This window comes from Cydia strobilella, chromosome 23 (assembly GCF_947568885.1).
Source record: "Cydia strobilella chromosome 23, ilCydStro3.1, whole genome shotgun sequence".
In the NCBI taxonomy this organism is placed as follows: domain Eukaryota; kingdom Metazoa; phylum Arthropoda; class Insecta; order Lepidoptera; family Tortricidae; genus Cydia; species Cydia strobilella.
This window is the reverse complement of record NC_086063.1, coordinates 5,431,711-5,453,990: the sequence shown is the minus strand read 5'-3', so window position 1 is coordinate 5,453,990 and position 22,280 is coordinate 5,431,711. Positions and strand designations below refer to the sequence as shown.

Genomic DNA, 22,280 nt, shown 5'->3' with positions numbered 1-22,280 from the left:
CCACCTGCACTGCGTGTGCTGTCAAAATCTCTGCAGACTTTTCTTGGTTTGACTATAAATCTGGTCTAGACTGACCACGCTAACTGCACAAACTTGGCAGAGTAAAAATGCATATATATACCTAAAAGCGGTCGTAGCACTTGGCATGAAAACTTAGCGTGGTCCGAATCTATAGACTGACCATGCTAACTTTGGCAGTAGTCTGTTTGGAAAGAGAAGAGTCATGGAATGTATTGGGTAAGCTCTATACTTGACGTAGCACTTGGCATGAAAACTTAGCGTGGACCGACTCTATCGCTTAGGAATCTTGTCATAGAGTTTGTGCGGACAAAGAAGAGTCGTATTAGAATGTATTGGATCCATAGACATAGTATAGTAGTTATAGACATGAAACCGAGCGACCAGGGGTTAAGAGAAAGACATATTCATGTATTGACAGGTTTATGTATGGCAGCATAATCCTTTTTCTCTTTCACTCTTATAAATTGCGGTATTTCGCCATCGCCTGCTATCTATGCTGCCATAACCCGACCATGAAAAAAAAAACCCGGTCGGTGATAAGGACAAAGCATGGCACTATTTTCTCTTTCCTCTTATAGGAATCGCAATAAGACTATCTTTCTCTATCAAAGAGTGTCAGGCCCTTGATTGGATCCCATACATTTCAAGACTCTTCTCTTTCCGCAGACTCACGAGCGCTTTTTCAACGCGCGTTAAAAATACACAACACAAATGGAAACAGTCAATTTATTCACACGATGTCGGTAGCGCTTATTATCAAGCGTTGTTGGATGTTCAACCTTAAAGCCTTGGTCTTTAAATCGAATTTAGCGTGCGGGCAGATTCAAGCGCTTTTTTAACGCGCGTTGATAAAGCGCTCGTGTGAAGGGTCACTAACAACCAGTAAACTCGGGAATACAGCCCCTGTAAGAGCCGGTACCGTCTGTACCGGCTCTTAGTTTTGAGTGGGTTTCCTTTACAAGAGAACCTGCATAGGTACTTACAAATTCATAATCATAACCCTACTACTTCACTGTTGAAGTCGGGTAAAAATGAAAGCCAGATTTATAAATACAATTTATTCAGCAAGTCGCTAGGTCAATAATAGTTAAAAACGCAACACTAATAAATCTTAGTCTTTGTACAAGGCGTTATCGCGTTGCGCGGGGAGCAAAATCGTATTTGTGTCTTAGAGAACATAATAGGGAAAAAGAAAGGCTAACACTAAGTGAGACTCTACATTATAATTATTATAACCAGGGATCGTTACCGGTATAACTTAAAATCAATATATCACGTAGCATTTGAAATATTTCTTTGATATTGTAGAATGCTATTTAGGTAAGGACAATGAGTTATCAGATAACCTAAATGAAATTATTATTAAATTATTTAAATTATATTTGTTGTTGTTTGTTATTTTAGCATAGTGTATCCTTTAGGTAGAAACATTTATTTGTAAAAGGATGCTTTATTACTTTATTATATAGGTATATTTTTTCTAAGACTAATTTTAATGTCAAACTTAGGGTAAGCATAGTAAGATAGCAACTTAAGTAGGTGCATAAAATTGTAAAAAAGAGCGCTTTCTCGCCAACAAACTGCATACGCAGTTTGGCGAGTAATTTTGAAATTAATTATGTATATGTGCCTTTGAAAAAAAATGAAAAAAAAAAAATGAAAAAAATATATATATACCGGTATTCGATCCCTGATTATAACTTATACCCCTTTTATTTGACTATGCCTTAGCTAAAATGTAAATGTCTTTTCAAACATACAGTCAGCAGCAGAAGTTACATGACGCGACGCGACTTTATTGTTAAGAGAATAAGAGCGTGTCAAGGTAATTTTGAACACCTCGCCCGCTTAGAAACTTCTGCTGCTGACTGTACAAAAATGGTTTCGCACCCCTTTGAAATATATACCTGTATGCTATACTTACTCAACCTCATATCTGCAACAATCATTTGATGGAAATGTCGCTTTTCTTTCATTCGGAATACGGGTGTGTCATCAAATGAGTGTTGCAGATACGAGGTTGAGTAAGTATAGCGGCGATGTATACTATTGGTATACGATAAGGATAATACACCAATGTTGGAATTTTACAACATAGAAACGAAGTGTATGTTCATATTATCTTTTGCTCCCCGTTCACTCTAATGTTAATCGATGTGATAAGAAAAAAAAATTAGGTATAACAATTTTTTTTTCAGAAATTTTATAACCTTTTTTTACACAATCGTTTCTGTTCATATCTCCTATTTAATGTTTGCTATTTGCAGCCGAAAATTGTTATAATTTATAAGAGATATTTTACGAAAGTATCGTGGCAGTTGACACAAAATTAAAGACCTATCAGAAATATTTCACATCACTACAATACAATATACCTTAAAATTAAGGGACGAAAAATGCATGTGATAGAAATTATAGCAAATATACAAAAGTCTGAGCAACATATAATCTGAGTATTTTACATACAATAAAAAATGCAAAATATAGTTAAATACGTTTAATTTTGGCGTTATTTTAAATAACATTTCAATTATTTTGCCAAGTTGTACAAATTGTAAGTACGTTGCACGATCTACAAGTAGATTTAGGAGCCGGAATGTATTAAACATTTAGAAAAAAATGGCTTCGTTACTTCAAGTCTGTAAAGAGAAATAAACTGAAATAAATTGAAACTCATTCTAAATTTCAAGCGGAAACCTTAGGCGTGAACTATTAACAAATCCATAGTTAAAAACTCAATAAAAGCGATCTAAGGTCACTTAGTTCCTTTTAGGATATATAATTCCTATTTATACAAGTAAATAATAGCACATTATATGCCTAGAGCAGTAATACAAAATTAAAGATCAAGATCGCAAAAAGTATAGTCGGAGTAACGTAAGCATTGATATTTGAAAGTTATGAATTGACCCTTATACATATATGAAGCGAAAAATTACCGTTTAACTGATAGCCTTAGCTTTATACTTATAGTTGGTCAAGCAAATCTTGTCAGTAAATAAGAACAAAAAAACTACACTCATCCCCTACTTCTGGGCGCCAGCACCAGTGCAAGACAAAGACAGTATGACTCTCTGCGTCTACGCCCGAAATGAGACAGTCCCTTGACAAACTATATATACGTTATTTATTTATTACGAGCCTATTGTGTCCCACTGCTGGGCAAAGGCCTCCCCCCTCTTCTTCCACTCCTCCCGGTTTTGAGCTACATCTGGCCAGTCGCTCAAAAAGGAGTCCAAGTTATCCCGCCATCGCCGACGAGGTCTGCCGGATCCCCGGTTTGACTCATGGGGCACCCACTCTGTGGTTATTTTGGCCCACAAGTCATTCGGCATGCGGCAGACATGACCAGCCCAGTCCCACTTGTCCGCTTTCCGAGCTACATCTATTATTTGGGTTTTAGAGCGCAGCATATATACGTATAAAGGTCAATTCATAACTGTAAAACATTATCAATTATTACGATGTGCAATTAAAGATTTTAAAAAATTACACCGTTCCCGTGTAGAAAGTAAGACTTTCTGCCCATGGAAGTTAAATGTTACTTTACATTGCTTTTAACATGGATGCGTTAATCCACGAATAAAACCATATGGACCGTATAATGCTTTATGCAAGACTAATTCTAAATAAAGATAATGTTAATAAAAATAGTGTACGCTAAAATTTGGTGCGAAACTAAATAAAATTAACGAAATTGCGTGTATATTCTATTACGAAGAGAACCATAGACAATGGATTTAAGGCCATTACTAATCAAATAATTTTACGCAACTGTACATTTTGTTTAAAATACGCGTTTTTATATGTCATAACTGTAATAGATATTTACGAAATAATGTAAATATGTTTTCTATAAATAGGCTTAAAAAACTTGAGTACAGATTTGCACACTAGGGTAAAATCACCAGTCATTGGCACCGATTTTTGTGGGAAAGTTACCACTGCTGCCTTAAAATAAGGTTGAAGATAGGTACTACTTTTGATAGGGCGTCGACAATGGTAGTTCACCCTACTTTTATTTGTGTAAATCTGCATCTAAAAATCCACTGTCTAATGACACGCAGGAAAGTGTAGTACATTGCACTCAACACCTTATCCGAACTACTAGTTTAATGCCTCACAAACGAACATGTTATTTTCTATGAATTCGTTAATAAAAAATGAAAACCATGTATCACTGCCTGAGAAAGTTTTAACCCTTTGGGTACGGAACCCTACAAAGGAAAAAATAAAGCATTTGTAAGGCATTACACTCTTTTCGATGGCAAAATAAAATTACAAATACACTTAAATAAACAAGAAATGCACTTATTCTTGAAATAACGTTCGTAGACAATACAGGCCGTAGATTTAAGGAAGCAATTGAACTGCAAAGTGAACTGCAGCAAAACTGCTTAGATTTCTATTAAAATTGGTATAAATGCAACAAAATTATTATGTACATGACAATGCAATATTGAATAAATGACTAAATGACAAAACTTCAATAAAATCGCAGAAATATCATTACCTGTTTTAATGCAGTTATCTCAACATCCCTATGGCAATACTGCAGTTCTAATGCGACATTATAATAATATTAAGGTTGGTTGCACCTAACTAATAGGGTAGCCATCGTCACTAATAAATACCAGTCATCGACACCTATTTTCGTATTTTGTAGGAGAATCATTATTATTATCTTAAAATAATGCCGAAGGTGTTCACCATTGGGTCTATCGGTAGTGTCAAAAATAGGGTCGTTTTCTTTATAGCAGTTAGTGCAACCAGATCTAAGTCAACTATAACGACACAAATATTAATGTCAACATTGCAAATACACTACACAAATTCAAATTATACAGTGCTTTAAAATATTAATATGTGGAGATACCTGTTTCTTGTAAAGATTTTTTACAAGGTTTTTGTTCTATAAGATTTTTATGGTTAGAAATATTAGCTATAATCTGTATGTTTGTGTATTTAACTATTTATTACTGGTAATAGTTGTGTTAATTAGGTTAAAACGAGGTTATTTTGGGTACATTGCTACCCAGACGGGGAATAATTGAATAACTTTAGTTTCTTATTATGCACCCGATTTTGCTTTGATAATCTTTAATGAGGCCTTTGCGGCATTCTGTTGAAGTTATAATCCCCTTTTTAAACTAGGAAGTTATATGGTTACTATAAAGTACTAAAGTTGAGAAAAACATTGTAGTAAAAACGTTTATTTTGATTTGATTAAATGTTTTTTTGCATACATTCGTACTGTGGCCTATTCCACATCAAAATGAGAATAGATTCACAAAATCTAGCCAAGGACTCCAGCTTTCGAAAAGGTGGTATTATACCTGTCCAATGTGTATTTCCGTCTCACATTTTGCTTAGTGAGAAAGTGCGACGTCCTAAACTAACTAGGAAAAACATACTTGATTTTAGAGGCCGTACCTGTGAGTGACAGGGATATATATAGTTAACATGAGGCCCTGGCGTGCATATCTTAGCATCACTAGTACCAAAGATAGATATAACTTCGTAATAGATGGATACAGTCTAAGGAAAAAACGTGCCTCGAAAATCACGAAAATTTGATTTTCGATCAGATGGCGCCACTAGTTTTGGCCTACTCTCGTATAGAGGGCGTTGACGGTTTCGTTTGTTATTTATAATTTTAACGCATATCGGTGAAAGAACATGGGTCAAAACCATATAAAAATTATTAATGCAAATAAAAAAATCATTTATCCATATTTAAATACATTTTAACGTATTTTTATAAATCTTCATTTTTAGTTTTAAAGTATGTCGATAGATGGCAGTGAATTTACAGTGGTTACAAAATTTACTATGACAGTACCGCTCTATCTTATTATATATCCTCTTTGCTAGTACTAGTAGCGGATGAAACAACGCGCCAAAAGTATTTGCCACCCTTGAAAAAGATTTGGCTGTTTCATTTTCTATGGGAGGGTGAATTTTTTTTACGCGATTTCGTGGTTAGTCCCACAGTAAAAGTTGTACAGTATAATCCCAAATCCTCCCTGGCAACGGGAATGCACTTATTTTTTGGCCACCCTGTATATCTTTACGGTTTGAGTTAAAGACTATAGTATGAATTATCCCAGATGATTTTTTCGGGTTAGGGGCCTAATTAGTTAAACAAATGCCTAATCCAAAAGGCTAATTCGTTAAGTTAAGAGCGGTCTACAGCACGTGGCAAAGCAACCGTGTCGTTGAAAAAGCAACTATCGTAATAGTATTAAGGTTCAAATTCATATGACAGCTCATTCAGAGAACAATCAGGGTGGTTTTGTTTTTGGAGATAACACACCGTGTTATCTCCGAATAGGCCGTTTCATGAATTGGAACTATATAATTAGAATGGTAAATCTGCTTTTTAAACGGGCTTGTTCCCGTTAGCGTTGTGCATGTTCGTTCACTGAAAAGATTGCTCCCAACTAGTACAATCTCACAACTGTACTAGTTCGGTCTTTTAGTACATTTAGTACAGTACACCGAGAGAAACTGAGCATAACAAGCGGCTATCTGCTATCTCGCTCATACTAGCCGGCCGGGCGGGAGCCGTTCGGCCATCTTGCTCGCACGCGCTCGGCGAGCGGCGAGCCGGCGAGTCGACGTTTAGTTCGATCGGATCACTCGGATCGCTTTTCTGTCTTTGTCACTCCTCGGTCCTCGCTCCCATTCTGTTTCGTTCGCGTGTAGTGTACTAAAACGTACTAAGAGCAAAATCATTAGGGAATGAATAATTCGGTCTAGTACAGTGAAGGGAATCGTCTTTTTGATTTTAGTACATGTACTACACAAGGCTAGTTCAAGTCACTTATGCCGGGGCTATTAGCAGTAAGCAGTGTAACCACTGCATAAAGGAAACAATACTTTTTGTTTAACAGATTATTAGGGCCCGAGCCCGAATAAATCACCTGAGATAATTCATACTATATCTGTCACATACATTTTTGTCAAATGTGTCGTTATCAATCAAAAGGTGCCACATTGTCGCTTGCCATAAGGACGATCTGACAGGTTATTCGTGTAAAGATACAATGTAATTTCGTCCTTATGGTAAACGACAATGTGGTACCTTTTGATTGAAAACGTCACAAATTATTAGACAATGGTAACGGTGTGGTGGTATACTTTGGACGCATAGTGAGATCCGCTAGTATTGATGGTGAGTGTACACACAAGTGGTATAGTATGTGTAGTGTGTGTGTGTGTGTGTTCAGTCGGCCTTGCGCGCGCGGCGCTTGCGCACCTCGGGCGCGCGCGCGTCGCCGCCGGCCACGCCCCCCGCCCCCGCACCCACCCCCACCCCCGCCCCGCCCGACGACGAGGAGCTCTGAATAAAAACCACATACTATAAGTTACATAATATGTATAGTCTGAAAAACCTTTGAATTTAAAAGCGAAATTTTAAATTTATATCAAAGATAGCCTCTGCCCTTTATATTTTTGACCGAAGCATTAGCGAAGGTCTCCGTTTCAGCTTGGGAAAAATGCTTTCGTATGTCCGGATGTTCTCGTCTACAGGTCGCAATTCGAAACCGATTCTTGTGAAATTTTGTGACCAGATTCTACGATTAAATATAATTTTTTTGTCGATTCAATTTTTGTAATTTTTAGGGTTCCGTACCCAAAGGGCAAAAAAAATCAGGTTCGTTGTATGGGAGCCCCTCTTAAATATTTATTTTATTCTGTTTTTAGTATTTGTTGTTACAGCGGCAAAATTTCAACTGTCTAGCTATCACGGTTCAAGAGACACAGCCTGGTGACAGACGGACAGACAGACAGTGGAGTCTTAGGAATAGGGTCCCGTTTTTACCCTTTGGGTACGGAACCCTAAAAATAAACAAATTATATAAATATACTCACGTCGCTGGCTGAATTCTTCTCGGCATCGCTGTCAGCACCGGAAGGCGCGTCGTCTACAATATCTTCGTTTATCAACTCTTCCTGCAACACAAACATACAGACATCTTGTAATTTTCTTAACTTTGTGCAGTTGTTAATTTGACAGCATCCCTACGTCACTGAGAACGCACCTATGTTTTATTTATAAAGGGGCCCACTGACTATCAGTCCGCCGGACGATATCGGCCTGTCAGTTGTTCGGAACTGTCAAATTTTTGTTCTAACTGACAGGCCGATATCGTCCGGCGGACTGATAGTCAGTGGGCCCCTTAAGATTATAACGGGAATATTGGAAAATTTTATAGAAAACTTTTCTCGATGTACAATGTAGTATGTTTTCACTCTGAACAGGGCAGCCCCCTAGTGTTAATACGAGTAAATGAAATGAGCGGCTAATTTAATGGATATGATTTAACTGGTCTGCAAAAAGGAAATAACCGGCCAATTGCGAGTCGGACTTGCGCACGAAGGGTTCCGTACCAAATCAAGTTTGTTGTATGGGAGCCGCACTTAAATATTAATTTTATTCTATTTTTAGTATTTGTTGTTATAACGGAAACAGAAATACATCATCTGTGAAAATTTCAATTGTCTAGCCATCACGGTTCATGAGATACAGGCCGGTGACAGATGGACAGACAGACAGACGGACGCACAGCGGAGTTTTAGTAATAGGGTCCAGTTATTACCCTTTGGGTACGGAACCCTTAAAACTACTGGTCAGCTAAAATCTAACCTAAACCACAGAATAAGTAATAGTACCAAGTACAGAAGATTCACTCTCTAACAAAACGCGTCTATTACGACAGATATGACCGCTAGGTGACGTATGCGCGAACAGCCGTCCGTTCCGTAGCGGTGCGTGGCAATTACTATGGCTAGACCTTAGAACTGGGGGCGGCCGCATGTACTTATAGCGGCGTGACGAAATCGCGGAGTGAGTCATGCCTGCCTAAACTAACCTTTCCGCCATCAGATTTTTCCGCTGATCAAAAAATATTTTTTTCACCTCAGCAGCTCTAACAAGCCTACTTTCGTCACTCCCTGGAGTGAGGAAAGTGCGACTTTCCTCACTCCAGGGAGTGAAACAATGTAGCTTTTTAATTTAGTGAAGGCTGTGAACTTCATACTTTTATTACTTTTTTTTTATGGTAAGGTACGGTACGGTCCGGTCCGGTCCGGTCCGGTCCGTTCCGGTCTCGTATCGTATCTTATCGTATCGTACATATTATAATACTTTTTTTCTGTTTATTCTGTGTAATTCGAAATACATTTTAACCTTTAATATGTTCTCACTACTGAGGTTTCGCTCGTGATTCAATTATAGAATCTTTCGCTTTCTCGGGACTCAAAATAAACACTCGCAAGAAAAACCAACTTTCCTCTCTTGTTGCACAAATAACTATTTCTACTCGTCGAGTATAATCTGTGTATTACAACTTCATATGCAACACTATGTAACCTTACTCTTTTCAACGTTGGATAGTCTATGGCATTTCCGACTCAAGCATAATTTTATCGATACGGTTTAGTCAATTATATATTTTTTTTAAATAGAACTTCATACATTTTGATAAAACATTTCTTGTTTAAGGATTAAATGCAAACTAAAGTAAATGAAAACTACTTGAACACACTGCTGCGTCGCATCTGCTTAGTGATAGGTTGGCCAACAAAAATATTTTTCATTTCTCATGCTCTGAAAGAGGGTCGTTGTTGTTCTAAAAGGTGTGCAGAAAATAATACGTGTCTGCACTAGAGCATTTTACGTTCGAAGTATGATTTTTTATTTTATTTTACGATAAGCAATTAAATTTTGAGTTTAAATAGATTTGTCATACAATTTCCATTCTGATATTTGACTCCCCATTCCATAAATAACGATACTTTTGCCTAAATTAATTGAAAGTATCCTCAAGAAATACTATAAAAATGTATACTTAGTCATGTATTTAAAAAACACATTCATTTTACTTTCCTCGTATTCGAAATGAAAAGTAGAGTGTTTAACTCGGGTGAAAGGCACCATTTTAGCCTCGGACTATTGGCACTCTCACTGCGTTCGAGCACCAAAATACCTCGGCAGAAATGAGTGCCTTTCGTCCCTTGGTTAACAATCTACTATTTCATTTCTCATGCTCTGAAAGAGGGTCATTGTTGTTCTAAAAGGTGTGCAGGAAATGATACTTGTCTGCACTAGAGCATTTTACGTTCGAAGTACTTTAAAAAAAAAAATTACGATAAGCAATTGAAATTTGAGTTTAAATGGATTTGTTATACAATTTCCATTCTGATACTTGACTCCATTCCATAAATAACGATACTTTTGCCTAAATTGTTAACTGAAAGTACCTTTAACCCTTAAATGCATGATTTTTTGTATAACTTTTTAAGACGATTCTCGCTGATTTGGCCTTGAGCGTCTCAGCGTCTCTGTACCCGCACCCCGCTCACTGCGATCGTACGTGAATTTCGTCTCGGTGCGGCGACTGCGGCGGAACGAGGTTCAAAGAATAACCTACAGCCCAGAGGCGCGCGGCATTTGGCGCTATACCTCGTATTTGTGTATCTTTTGCAGATATTTTGTTGTTTGAGTATGAGTAGATCATGCGTGTAGTGGAGGTCGTAAATTATAATAAAAATATATTCCCTTATGCATTATACTTTACAAGCCTCAGTTAGTTAATTTGTGTTTTATCTGTTTCTTACAAATAAATACCTAAGTCAAATCGACGGATTAAGATTTATAGCTAAAGCTTGGTATGTACTAAATTGAGGCGTACAGTGCGTTTATTTTATACAGTTTTTTTTTATCCGTAATAAATAAATATAAATAATGCCATTAATAGTTAACTTATAAAATTAAAGTACCTACTAGCTTCATATACTACTACAAATTTGTTATTTTTCGAAGTTCGAAGTTTTCTCAATCATTACGTGGGAATATCATCATTATTAGGGTTCCGTACCTCAAAAGGAAAAAACGGAACCCTTATAGGATCACTCGTGCGTCTGTCTGTCCGTCTGTCACAGCCTATTTTCTCGGAAACCAATTAAGTTGAAATTTGGTGTATATATGTAAGTTTGTGACCCAAAGACGGACATGTAACGTAAACAAATTAATTTTAAACACGGGGGCCACTTTTGGGGGGTAAAAGAGAAAATTAAAAAAAAAAAGTTTTTCAAACTATATCGTGTTACATATCAAATGAAAGAGCTCATTGTGAGAATGTCAAATGTATATTTTTTATAATTTTAGGATAAACAGTCAATTCAATTAAATATATTCTTTATTCAAATAGGCCTAGCAACAAACATTTTTAAATTGTTTAGAAGTTATTCACGAAAATAGGCAAAAAATGAACATTCCCCCCCTTTATCTCCGAAACTACTGGGTATAAAATTTTGAAAAAAATACACATAATAGATCTTTACCTATAGATCACAGGAAAACTTATTAGAAATGAGCAGTCAAGCGTGAGTCGGACTTAATAATTTAGTTTTTGATCCAACCCCTACGGGTTTATTAAAGACATTTCACGCACGTTTCACATAAAAAATAAATTGTTTAATTTGAGTTATGTACGGAACCCTTGGAACGCGACTCCGACTCGCACTTGGCCGGTTTTTATTACAAGCGCGCCACAACCAAATCAGCGCTTTGCAGTCATCTATTTTTTTAGTGGTTAACATTATAATATGTCGGTTAGAAAACATTTATTTATTTATTTCAAATGAAGTTTTCTCAAACATACGTATATTATAGTATAATATATACGGATATTATCATTACATTCATTGTAATAGACCGCAAAATACCGTGTTGCGCTCGCTAATGCGCGTCGCAACCAAATCAGCGCTCTGCAGTTATTTATTCTTTGGCCACAATAACTCCGATATTATAGCACTTTGCTTGTGCATAAGCGAACATAGTGCAAGGAAGGCACGGAGAGACGAGCGACACAGCCTCCTCGTCTCAAAGCTGGCACACGACTGCCGGCCACGCCATTTTCAGGCTGCATACGCATGAAATGTGGAAAAACGTTCGATTTCTTAAGAAAATATTTTTTGATTAAGAAAAGCTATGTTGCATTTGTAGAACCTGTTAAAACATTTTTGTTAGTTTAAAAATAATTTTAATCGATTAAGCCGTTTAGAAGTTATAAGCAAAGTTAGCCGCAAAACGGCCTGTCGTGTTATTTTTTTTTCGGTGAAACTACAAATTTCAGGAAAAAAGTCAAATGTTGAGATTGTTGTCCATAGAGTGAAGATGCATATATATTTTTTTCATAATTTTTGGTTGACTCATTTAGAAGTTATAAGCTCTAAAAAGTAACAGTTTTTGGCCAAAAACTGCGCGAAGCGCCTTAATAAATTGAAATAGATGTGTCATGCTGTATAAAAGTAATAAATGTGATTTTGGATAGCTGCATATTGAGCCACGGACCATCAAATATACGATGCATATATACATCATTATGCATTTAAGGGTTAAGAAATATTATTAAAATGTATACCTGGTCATGTTTTAAAAAAACACATGCATTTTACTTTCCTCGTATTCGAAATGAAAAGTAAAGTGTTTAACTCGGGTGAAAGGCATCATTTCAGCCTCGGACTATTGGCGCTCTCACTATGTTCGAGCGCCAAAATACCTCGGCAGAAATAAGTGCCTTTCATCCCTTGGTTAACAATCTACTATTATTTTATGTTGTAGTAGAAACAATTGCTTCATAAGTCAGAAACGCGCACGTGACACCCTTCATATAGCAACATCCATATCCTACGAAAACCGCTTAGCGTTGCTTGTTAGTTTCCATAGGCTACGGTGGCCAAAATCGAGAAAAAAAACTGTCTTAAAACTGAATTTAGCGCGGAGCCGGTACCAGGGCCTCATGAGTTACGAGGAGGTGTCGTTGACCAACCCAACGGGGGCGCCGGGCCCGGCGGCCGGGGCGCGAGGTATCGCGGGCTGCGGCAGCTCGCGTATCTTAGCTGTATACTTTTGGTTTGTTTACCTATATGATTCTACTAGTTGGAAGTATTATTATTTTGTCTCGTAGAAAAAGTATTGATAATAGTGATATAATCAAGCTTTTCAATCTCGTACCTTACTTAAGCAACGCAGCAAGCTTCGTTGCTTAAACACGGTACTCGACTGAAAAGCTCTCTATTATATCACGATTGTATAAAATACTATTTTGGCTGACCATAAAATTAGTTTCCTTGTATTTTTACGCGATTTATTTGGTATAAATCGACAACACGGCATGCATACCTGTTCGTCGTCGGACTTGTTCCCGGCATCCCCTCGGGCGCCGACGCCGGCGTGCGCGGCGGGCACGCAGTATATACCACAACACGGCATGCATACCTGTTCGTCGTCGGACTTGTTCCCGGCATCCCCTCGGGCGCCGACGCCGGCGTGCGCGGAGGGCACGCAGTATATACCACAACACGGCATGCATACCTGTTCGTCGTCGGACTTGTTCCCGGCATCCCCTCGGGCGCCGACGCCGGCGTGCGCGGCGGGCACGCAGTATATACCACAACACGGCATGCATACCTGTTCGTCGTCGGACTTGTTCCCGGCATCCCCTCGGGCGCCGAAGCCGGCGTGCGCGGCGGGCACGCAGTATATACCACAACACGGCATGCATACCTGTTCGTCGTCGGACTTGTTCCCGGCATCCCCTCGGGCGCCGAAGCCGGCGTGCGCGGCGGGCACGCAGTATATACCACAACACGGCATGCATACCTGTTCGTCGTCGGACTTGTTCCCGGCATCCCCTCGGGCGCCGACGCCGGCGTGCGCGGCGGGCACGCAGTATATACCACAACACGGCATGCATACCTGTTCGTCGTCGGACTTGTTCCCGGCATCCCCTCGGGCGCCGACGCCGGCGTGCGCGGCGGGCACGCAGTATATACCACAACACGGCATGCATACCTGTTCGTCGTCGGACTTGTTCCCGGCATCCCCTCGGGCGCCGACGCCGGCGTGCGCGGCGGGCACGCAGTATATACCACAACACGGCATGCATACCTGTTCGTCGTCGGACTTGTTCCCGGCATCCCCTCGGGCGCCGACGCCGGCGTGCGCGGCGGGCACGCAGTATATACCACAACACGGCATGCATACCTGTTCGTCGTCGGACTTGTTCCCGGCATCCCCTCGGGCGCCGACGCCGGCGTGCGCGGCGGGCACGCAGTATATACCACAACACGGCATGCATACCTGTTCGTCGTCGGACTTGTTCCCGGCATCCCCTCGGGCGCCGACGCCGGCGTGCGCGGCGGGCACGCAGTATATACCACAACACGGCATGCATACCTGTTCGTCGTCGGACTTGTTCCCGGCATCCCCTCGGGCGCCGACGCCGGCGTGCGCGGCGGGCACGCAGTATATACCACAACACGGCATGCATACCTGTTCGTCGTCGGACTTGTTCCCGGCATCCCCTCGGGCGCCGACGCCGGCGTGCGCGGCGGGCACGCAGTATATACCACAACACGGCATGCATACCTGTTCGTCGTCGGACTTGTTCCCGGCATCCCCTCGGGCGCCGACGCCGGCGTGCGCGGCGGGCACGCAGTATATACCACAACACGGCATGCATACCTGTTCGTCGTCGGACTTGTTCCCGGCATCCCCTCGGGCGCCGACGCCGGCGTGCGCGGCGGGCACGCAGTATATACCACAACACGGCATGCATACCTGTTCGTCGTCGGACTTGTTCCCGGCATCCCCTCGGGCGCCGACGCCGGCGTGCGCGGCGGGCACGCAGTATATACCACAACACGGCATGCATACCTGTTCGTCGTCGGACTTGTTCCCGGCATCCCCTCGGGCGCCGACGCCGGCGTGCGCGGAGGGCACGCAGTATATACCACAACACGGCATGCATACCTGTTCGTCGTCGGACTTGTTCCCGGCATCCCCTCGGGCGCCGACGCCGGCGTGCGCGGCGGGCACGCAGTATATACCACAACACGGCATGCATACCTGTTCGTCGTCGGACTTGTTCCCGGCATCCCCTCGGGCGCCGACGCCGGCGTGCGCGGCGGGCACGCAGTATATACCACAACACGGCATGCATACCTGTTCGTCGTCGGACTTGTTCCCGGCATCCCCTCGGGCGCCGACGCCGGCGTGCGCGGCGGGCACGCAGTATATACCACAACACGGCATGCATACCTGTTCGTCGTCGGACTTGTTCCCGGCATCCCCTCGGGCGCCGACGCCGGCGTGCGCGGCGGGCACGCAGTATATACCACAACACGGCATGCATACCTGTTCGTCGTCGGACTTGTTCCCGGCATCCCCTCGGGCGCCGACGCCGGCGTGCGCGGCGGGCACGCAGTATATACCACAACACGGCATGCATACCTGTTCGTCGTCGGACTTGTTCCCGGCATCCCCTCGGGCGCCGACGCCGGCGTGCGCGGCGGGCACGCAGTATATACCACAACACGGCATGCATACCTGTTCGTCGTCGGACTTGTTCCCGGCATCCCCTCGGGCGCCGACGCCGGCGTGCGCGGCGGGCACGCAGTATATACCACAACACGGCATGCATACCTGTTCGTCGTCGGACTTGTTCCCGGCATCCCCTCGGGCGCCGACGCCGGCGTGCGCGGCGGGCACGCAGTATATACCACAACACGGCATGCATACCTGTTCGTCGTCGGACTTGTTCCCGGCATCCCCTCGGGCGCCGACGCCGGCGTGCGCGGCGGGCACGCAGTATATACCACAACACGGCATGCATACCTGTTCGTCGTCGGACTTGTTCCCGGCATCCCCTCGGGCGCCGACGCCGGCGTGCGCGGCGGGCACGCAGTATATACCACAACACGGCATGCATACCTGTTCGTCGTCGGACTTGTTCCCGGCATCCCCTCGGGCGCCGACGCCGGCGTGCGCGGCGGGCACGCAGTATATACCACAACACGGCATGCATACCTGTTCGTCGTCGGACTTGTTCCCGGCATCCCCTCGGGCGCCGACGCCGGCGTGCGCGGCGGGCACGAAGTCCTTGCGCCGCGGCGGGTACAGCACGTCGATCAGGCACACTAACACCTGATCAACACATATAGATTCAATACTGTAGAATACTTCTATTTTATCAATCAAAGTTTGATTGATTGATTGATACAAAGTAGCGTTTGAGGAATTCATTCCCAGCGAGCTGGTAATCGTTTTAATACTTTAATTTGGTCCTAAATACGCGCAAAGGTAGACGTCCACAGGGCCGCATCGCACGCAACGGATCAGTGGACAGTGGACGCACTCGTGTGACTTTCTATACAAAGAATATAAAATCCGTTGCGTGCGTTGCGTCCGATGCATGCGGTGCATAAAATTTGGGAGCCTTAGATAATTTTTTCCTTGAATTGCGAAACGACTCGATGTAAAATTAACCCACCATCAATTACAATGACACTACCGGCAAGGTTTGATGGATCAGACTCTGGTATAAATATATATATTATAAAGAGGCGTTTTCGGATTTTTAATATGATTCTACAAAAAAAAGAAATTCAAAGTGGTGGCCATTTTTTTACAATTTAGACTAAGAATTCATATTAAGGTACCTTTGGATTTGAATTCATATTAAACTACCAAGCAAAAAACTGAAAAAAGAGCAAAAATTTTACACACTTCCTGGGATGGAGCAAACTCGGATTACACGCATTTAGGACCAAATGAAGACATTAAAACGATTTCCAGGTTGCTGGGAATTAATTCTTCAAAAAGATCTAATTTGATTGGCCTAAGAAGTGTAGGTTACAAGTGGTAAGTGAGACAATAAAAACTAGGGAACTGACAAAAGCCTGGATTACTATGGAAACCGATATCGCCAGCACACACTACCACCATTTGGTTGCAACACTTGCAACCCTCAGTCATGAGAAAGTGAAAATCATGAACATACATTATGCTATTGTCTATTTCATACTCGAATTTTATTCAAAGCCAAAATGAACAAGTAGTTCAAAATAAAATTACGAGTATCTTCTTCTTCAACCTAGCGTTTTCCCGGCCAAGTGCCAGGGTTCGCTTTTCTATACAATCTTCTCCACTTTGCCCGGTCTTCGGCATTCTCAGGTGAGATATAGAGATATATTTTAAGAATTCCATTTGAAACAAATTACCTACTACAATTTAAATAAACATACCAGTCCAAGCAGTGCCCCGATGAAAATAGTGGCTACAGCGAAGATCAGATACGAGCCCCACGTCGGCAGTCCGTACGTGTCCATCAGCATGTTGTGCACACTCTGTAAAAACAGATAATAAAATTATTTTTATTTATTTACACAAATCTCCTAACCCATTAAATACTACAGCGCCACCAGCCCCATTTGGAGTGAGCCGGGGCCACAGGGCGGACACGCTATACATCAAAAATCACTTGCGTCTCTATGTGTGAACGGCACGTCTGTACACGCGTCATGCGTCATTGTGTGAGTAAGTTGCTTAAAAATAGTACTGAGAGTACGCCAGAAGTCCGCCAGATAGCTGTCGCGGGGCGAGGTAATTCGAGTCGGGGTGGGGCGGTGCGTGGCCGTTCTGTACGATAATCCTATTACTTATTCTGTGCCGGGGCCTTCCAAGATGGAATAGGTGCTGTTTACTGCAAGTTCAGTATCAAGTGAAGTGACTTACTTGCATCAAAGACATTGCCACTGACCCTAAGTGCTTGAGACAGCTTGAAAAACTGCACCACCAGCAACTTTTGTAGAGTCTGGGCCATTCCATGATTAAACAGTTTCTGTTTGCTGCCATCGCTTCTGCTGTACGAAGCTCAGAATTAAGTCTACTAGGGACCCTTGTATTGACTTGCTACTAACCCTGAGTGCTTGAGACAGCTTAAAGAACTGCGCCACCAGCCCCATTTGGAGTGAGTCGGGGCCCTTCCAAGATGGCACGGGTTCTGTTTGCTGCCACCGTTTCTGTTGGACGAAGCTCAGCATTGAGTCTACGTCGCGGGGACCTTTGTATTGACGGAATTCGCCCTCAATCACACTGGAATAAAGAACATAATTTTCAGTATACAAGGAGTGGTTGAAGTATTTTTTCAAATTTGATGAATATTAGTGCCATGAATAGTCGAATATTAGACTATGATCTCGGTCGAAGAGCAGAACATTTATTTATTTAGAAACAAACAGTCTCTTATATTAATATAAAATTTGTATATTTTGAGATACCTAGTTGTCAAGAGAGTGCTGCTGCTGAGATGCTTAAAGAAAAACCTCAAATTAATTTCTATTATCATTTCTCACTCAGAGTGGCAGTCCAAATGTTTTATTTATACTTTTGATTCTGGACAGAACTGGTCACCCTGGTGATGTTGAAGGAGTGTCCGCCATGGGGTGCTAGAGACCATCAATAGACCTTATGCTTTATCTGTAGCCGCCGTGCATGTCTCGACGACTCAAATAAAACTTCGATTTGAAGTATACTGTTCAATATTCTACAATAACACCCTGTAACTAAAATTAAGTATTCTAGCATATAAATGATATTGATTGATTGAACTGATATAATCTTCAATATGTACTGGTTACAAAGGGTTCTTTGACTAACGGTTAAATGCAGAAGTGGTGGTTATGGTATGAAGGCTGATGAAAGAGTGATCTAGCAAAATTAAATGTTAAAAAAGGTGGTTTAAATTTAGGTGCCTCTAATTGGCCGCGATACAAATTATGTGGAGCGCTCCTATTGGTGCTTTAGAAGAAGCTTCCGTATACTAGCCGAGCCCGACAGCTGCGTTTAGGTACTGCATGGATAATTTATATAATTAAAGAGTTGCGTTCACAACAGTATCCACAATATCGTATAGAAGTACTTAACTTACTATAGGTGTTAAGGTACACATTGCATCTGAGTTCATTGCATTGCAAGGCCATAAGTGTCTGCAATACGGTCTAGTGATTGTTAACAGTACTCACTGGAATATAGTAGGCAGCGCGGTGACCACGAAGCGGCCGCTGAGGCCGGGCGACTTGGTGACGTCGACGGAGGCGGCGCGCATGGCGAGGGACTGCTTGCCCGCGCGGGCGGACAGCTCCCGCCACGTGGGGGCGAGGGCGGAGCACGCGGGGCACCATGGCGCGTAGCTAGGAACAGAAAGCGTTAAATGGGTCTATTTTTTTAGCACTTGTTGACATAGTTAAATTCTTACAGCCTCTGTTTTATGGCATTTAAGTACAACAGTTTTTCTATCAAACTGCTACTATTTATTGTCCTACCTACTAGTGAAAACAACAATAAATACTTGATATCAAAGTCAGAATATTATTTAGGTACCCAAGGAAGCCTAGCAACTAGCCCTTTTGAATCAATGCACTTACAACTGAAATAGACGTCATATACCAATGCGTCATATCCCTCTCATGCATGAAAGGAACGTATATAGGCTGAAATATTTATTAATTTATTATTTAAATTGGCATGTTTAACAATAAAGATTTGCCTCCAGCATGTTTATAAACTTAGCTCTCACAGCCTATTTCATGAGCCATGACTAACTGTATGCAGTAATGCATTAGTCATGATTGTTAGAAATTAACATGCCATGATGTAATCATACCACTGTTGGGCGAGTAGGTGTGAATATGTTATTAAGTATTCAAAGATAAAATTAATGAGTTTATTACCAATTCAGCCAACCAAAAATAGTGTTTTAATGTTGTAATTTTGATTAAACTTTCATATCACTGTTAAAGTTTGATATTAATATAAAGAAATTACTTTGGGAAAGCAAAACATAAATTTTTAATAATACTACAATATTTGTGGCATACTTTTGTGTTAAGGATAACTGAAGTTGTTGATAATTTAGGCATTATTTTGGGTGACTATGAAATATAATAGTTGATAGGATAATTTTGAGGAGCTACTAGATTGATATAACTCTGAATATAACTTGTTTATGGATATTAGCTTAATTGTCAATTTCGTAAAAAATATTTGGTATATAAACGATTTGTTATGATATTTATTTTGTTATCTGATCCTTCCAGTTACTACAAATATTAGTAAACATAAATTTTGATATCTGACAAAAACAAACAGTTAAATTACCTCTAAATTCAACATTGTTTCTGTTCATCATAAAAGTTCTGAGTAAATGCTATTGGTCACAGTCGCAATGTGTGAATTTCAAGAATCTGCGCACTATTTGTACAAGTTAATGACCTAACTAAAAAGTTGTTTGTTACATAAAACTCATTAGAACCGAGTCAAAACAAGTTTCAATACATCTATTAACGTGTGAATGTGTAACAATAGGACACTAGCTTCCCGGATTTTAGTGAAAAAATGCAGCAACAATAGACTCTGCGTCATGGTTTTCAAAACGGTGCTTTGTAGACCTTAACAGCCTTGTAGAAGTTTAATGAACTCTAGCTAGCAAACGTTCAGTCGTCATTTACTCACCGCCCACACGCCTTTAAAACAAGAATAGCGCTTAAACTGCGAGACAAATACACTAGCTATAAATAAATATCAGAAACTGCACTATACACTTATTGTTGTCTAATTTATAGATCAAAGGATCTGACACGTTTTTATATCTGCCGACACCGGTAGAAAAACACATTTGAATACTCACAATTCTACCATCCATTCCCCTTCGAGTACGTCCCTCCAATTACTTTCATCTAGCTCTCTGTTTGCACTAGCCAAATTAAGTAAACAACATGAAAATATTGAGAAATAAATGAAAAAGTGAAAAAAGTCCGGAATTCTGTGTACCCGCGCCATGTCTGATTTTTGTATAAGTGTTGCAATGCGTAGTACACGCTGCTACTACCAAATTTTACCACCTTAAATGGTAGCTTTTAATGTTACCAATATATTTCTTTACCACAAAAACAGTGAATTTAGTAGTTTTGGAACGAAGTTATATTGTAGTATATATAATAATTTCTTATTTCCGTTCAAGGAATTATGTAATAAGAAGACATAATAATAAACTTAAACTTTTGTTCATTATTACTACTTAATCATATTTTTTTACTATGGCTACATTATTGAAATGATATTTCCACGTTTATCTGTAACACAAATTAAGATTATAAAATATAATAAATATTCGATAAATGCTTAAAACATTATTTATTAAAGTAACAATAATTACTATATTTACATAAAATTAATAGTTGTTAAGTTTTGTTACTAAATTATAAATTTTATTAAATTATTTAATTAGCATGCCATCTACTGAAATGTGTTGGCAACACGATCATATGATAGTTGGTTAGTATTGAAACTAGATGTCGCTACAAGTTATAAAATTGCCTCAGAAAATTACTGTTTTTCCCGTTAACGGAATAATGGTATTCCGGACTCCGGACATGCAGGAGGCGTGCGGAGTATGGTTAGACATAGCAAAATCACCTGTATGGTATAGAAATGATTAGAAACAATTTTTTTTACATGACAACGAGAACAGCGAAGACAGTTAGTTTGCTAAACTTTACTGTCCTTATTAATGGCAGCTGTTCATTGGCGGAGGTCAGAGAATGCTGGCCATTCGAAGAAACCAAGTTTTATTGTTCTGGGTTTGCAGAATTTGCTTGGTTCGACTCTATGAAAATATGTATGAACTTTATAATGACACGACCTCACTTTTGTACTACTCAAGTCGGTGCAAAGTTAGCTCAAGAGTCCCCGGCAAGCTCTCGGTTCTCCATACAAACGTAGTTACGCTCTCATTTTAAAACGATTAGCTAGATTGCTCTGAAACTTTGTACTTACAATAGGATAAGGTATAGTATCTACATATATCTAGTCCTGTAATTTGTTTATGTAGCTTTAGATACAATAGTAAAAATACAGCGAATTTAAGTTTTTCATACAAAACTTGTCGACAAACGCTTCAGAATACCTTACTCAAGAGTCCCCAGAAAGCTAGGCCGAATTTCACCTTCCCATACAAACGGAGTTTCGTTCTCATTTTAAATAAACTACATGTTGGATTGTAATGAAAATTTGCACATATAATGACATGAGGTATATTTAGTCCTGTAATTAGTTTAATATAGCTCAAGTTTATAAAACAAACGAAATAGAGCAAAAACAAGTTTTGTATGAAAAACTTAAATTCGCTGTAGGTATTTTTTTATCAGGCGTGTCACACTCCGCGATTTTATCGCATCGCTACTAGTAGTACCTTTTTTTTTTTTTTTTTTTAACGTTGGGGAAATGCGTTTACGCATGCCACCTGGTCCGGGGGAACCAGGAGGGATGACGGAATAACCAGAGGACTACCGTCTAAAACCACCAACGAGTGCCGAATCCGCCTTAGATGGGGCGCCGCAGGGTC

The 22,280-nt window shown here is 40.7% G+C and overlaps 1 protein-coding gene and 1 long non-coding RNA gene across 2 annotated transcripts; both read right to left on the bottom strand.

Annotated features, from left to right (window-relative positions):
* Nucleotides 1–1,064: 1,064 nt before the first annotated feature.
* Nucleotides 1,065–7,335, bottom strand: LOC134751762 (uncharacterized). The gene is made up of 2 exons (XR_010128688.1): nt 7,283–7,335; nt 1,065–2,660 (listed from the first exon to the last, which is right to left on the bottom strand). It is a non-coding gene; the product is annotated as an uncharacterized LOC134751762 (long non-coding RNA).
* A 546-nt stretch (nt 7,336–7,881) lies between these two features.
* On the bottom strand, nt 7,882–20,748 carry LOC134751705 (thioredoxin-related transmembrane protein 1-like). The gene is made up of 6 exons (XM_063687149.1): nt 20,565–20,748; nt 18,901–19,068; nt 17,797–17,971; nt 17,122–17,223; nt 15,905–16,021; nt 7,882–7,980 (listed from the first exon to the last, which is right to left on the bottom strand). Exons 1-6 carry the CDS (start codon nt 20,714–20,716, stop codon nt 7,882–7,884), a joined length of 813 nt encoding a protein of 270 aa, XP_063543219.1. The 5' UTR covers nt 20,717–20,748.
* Nucleotides 20,749–22,280: the final 1,532 nt, after the last annotated feature.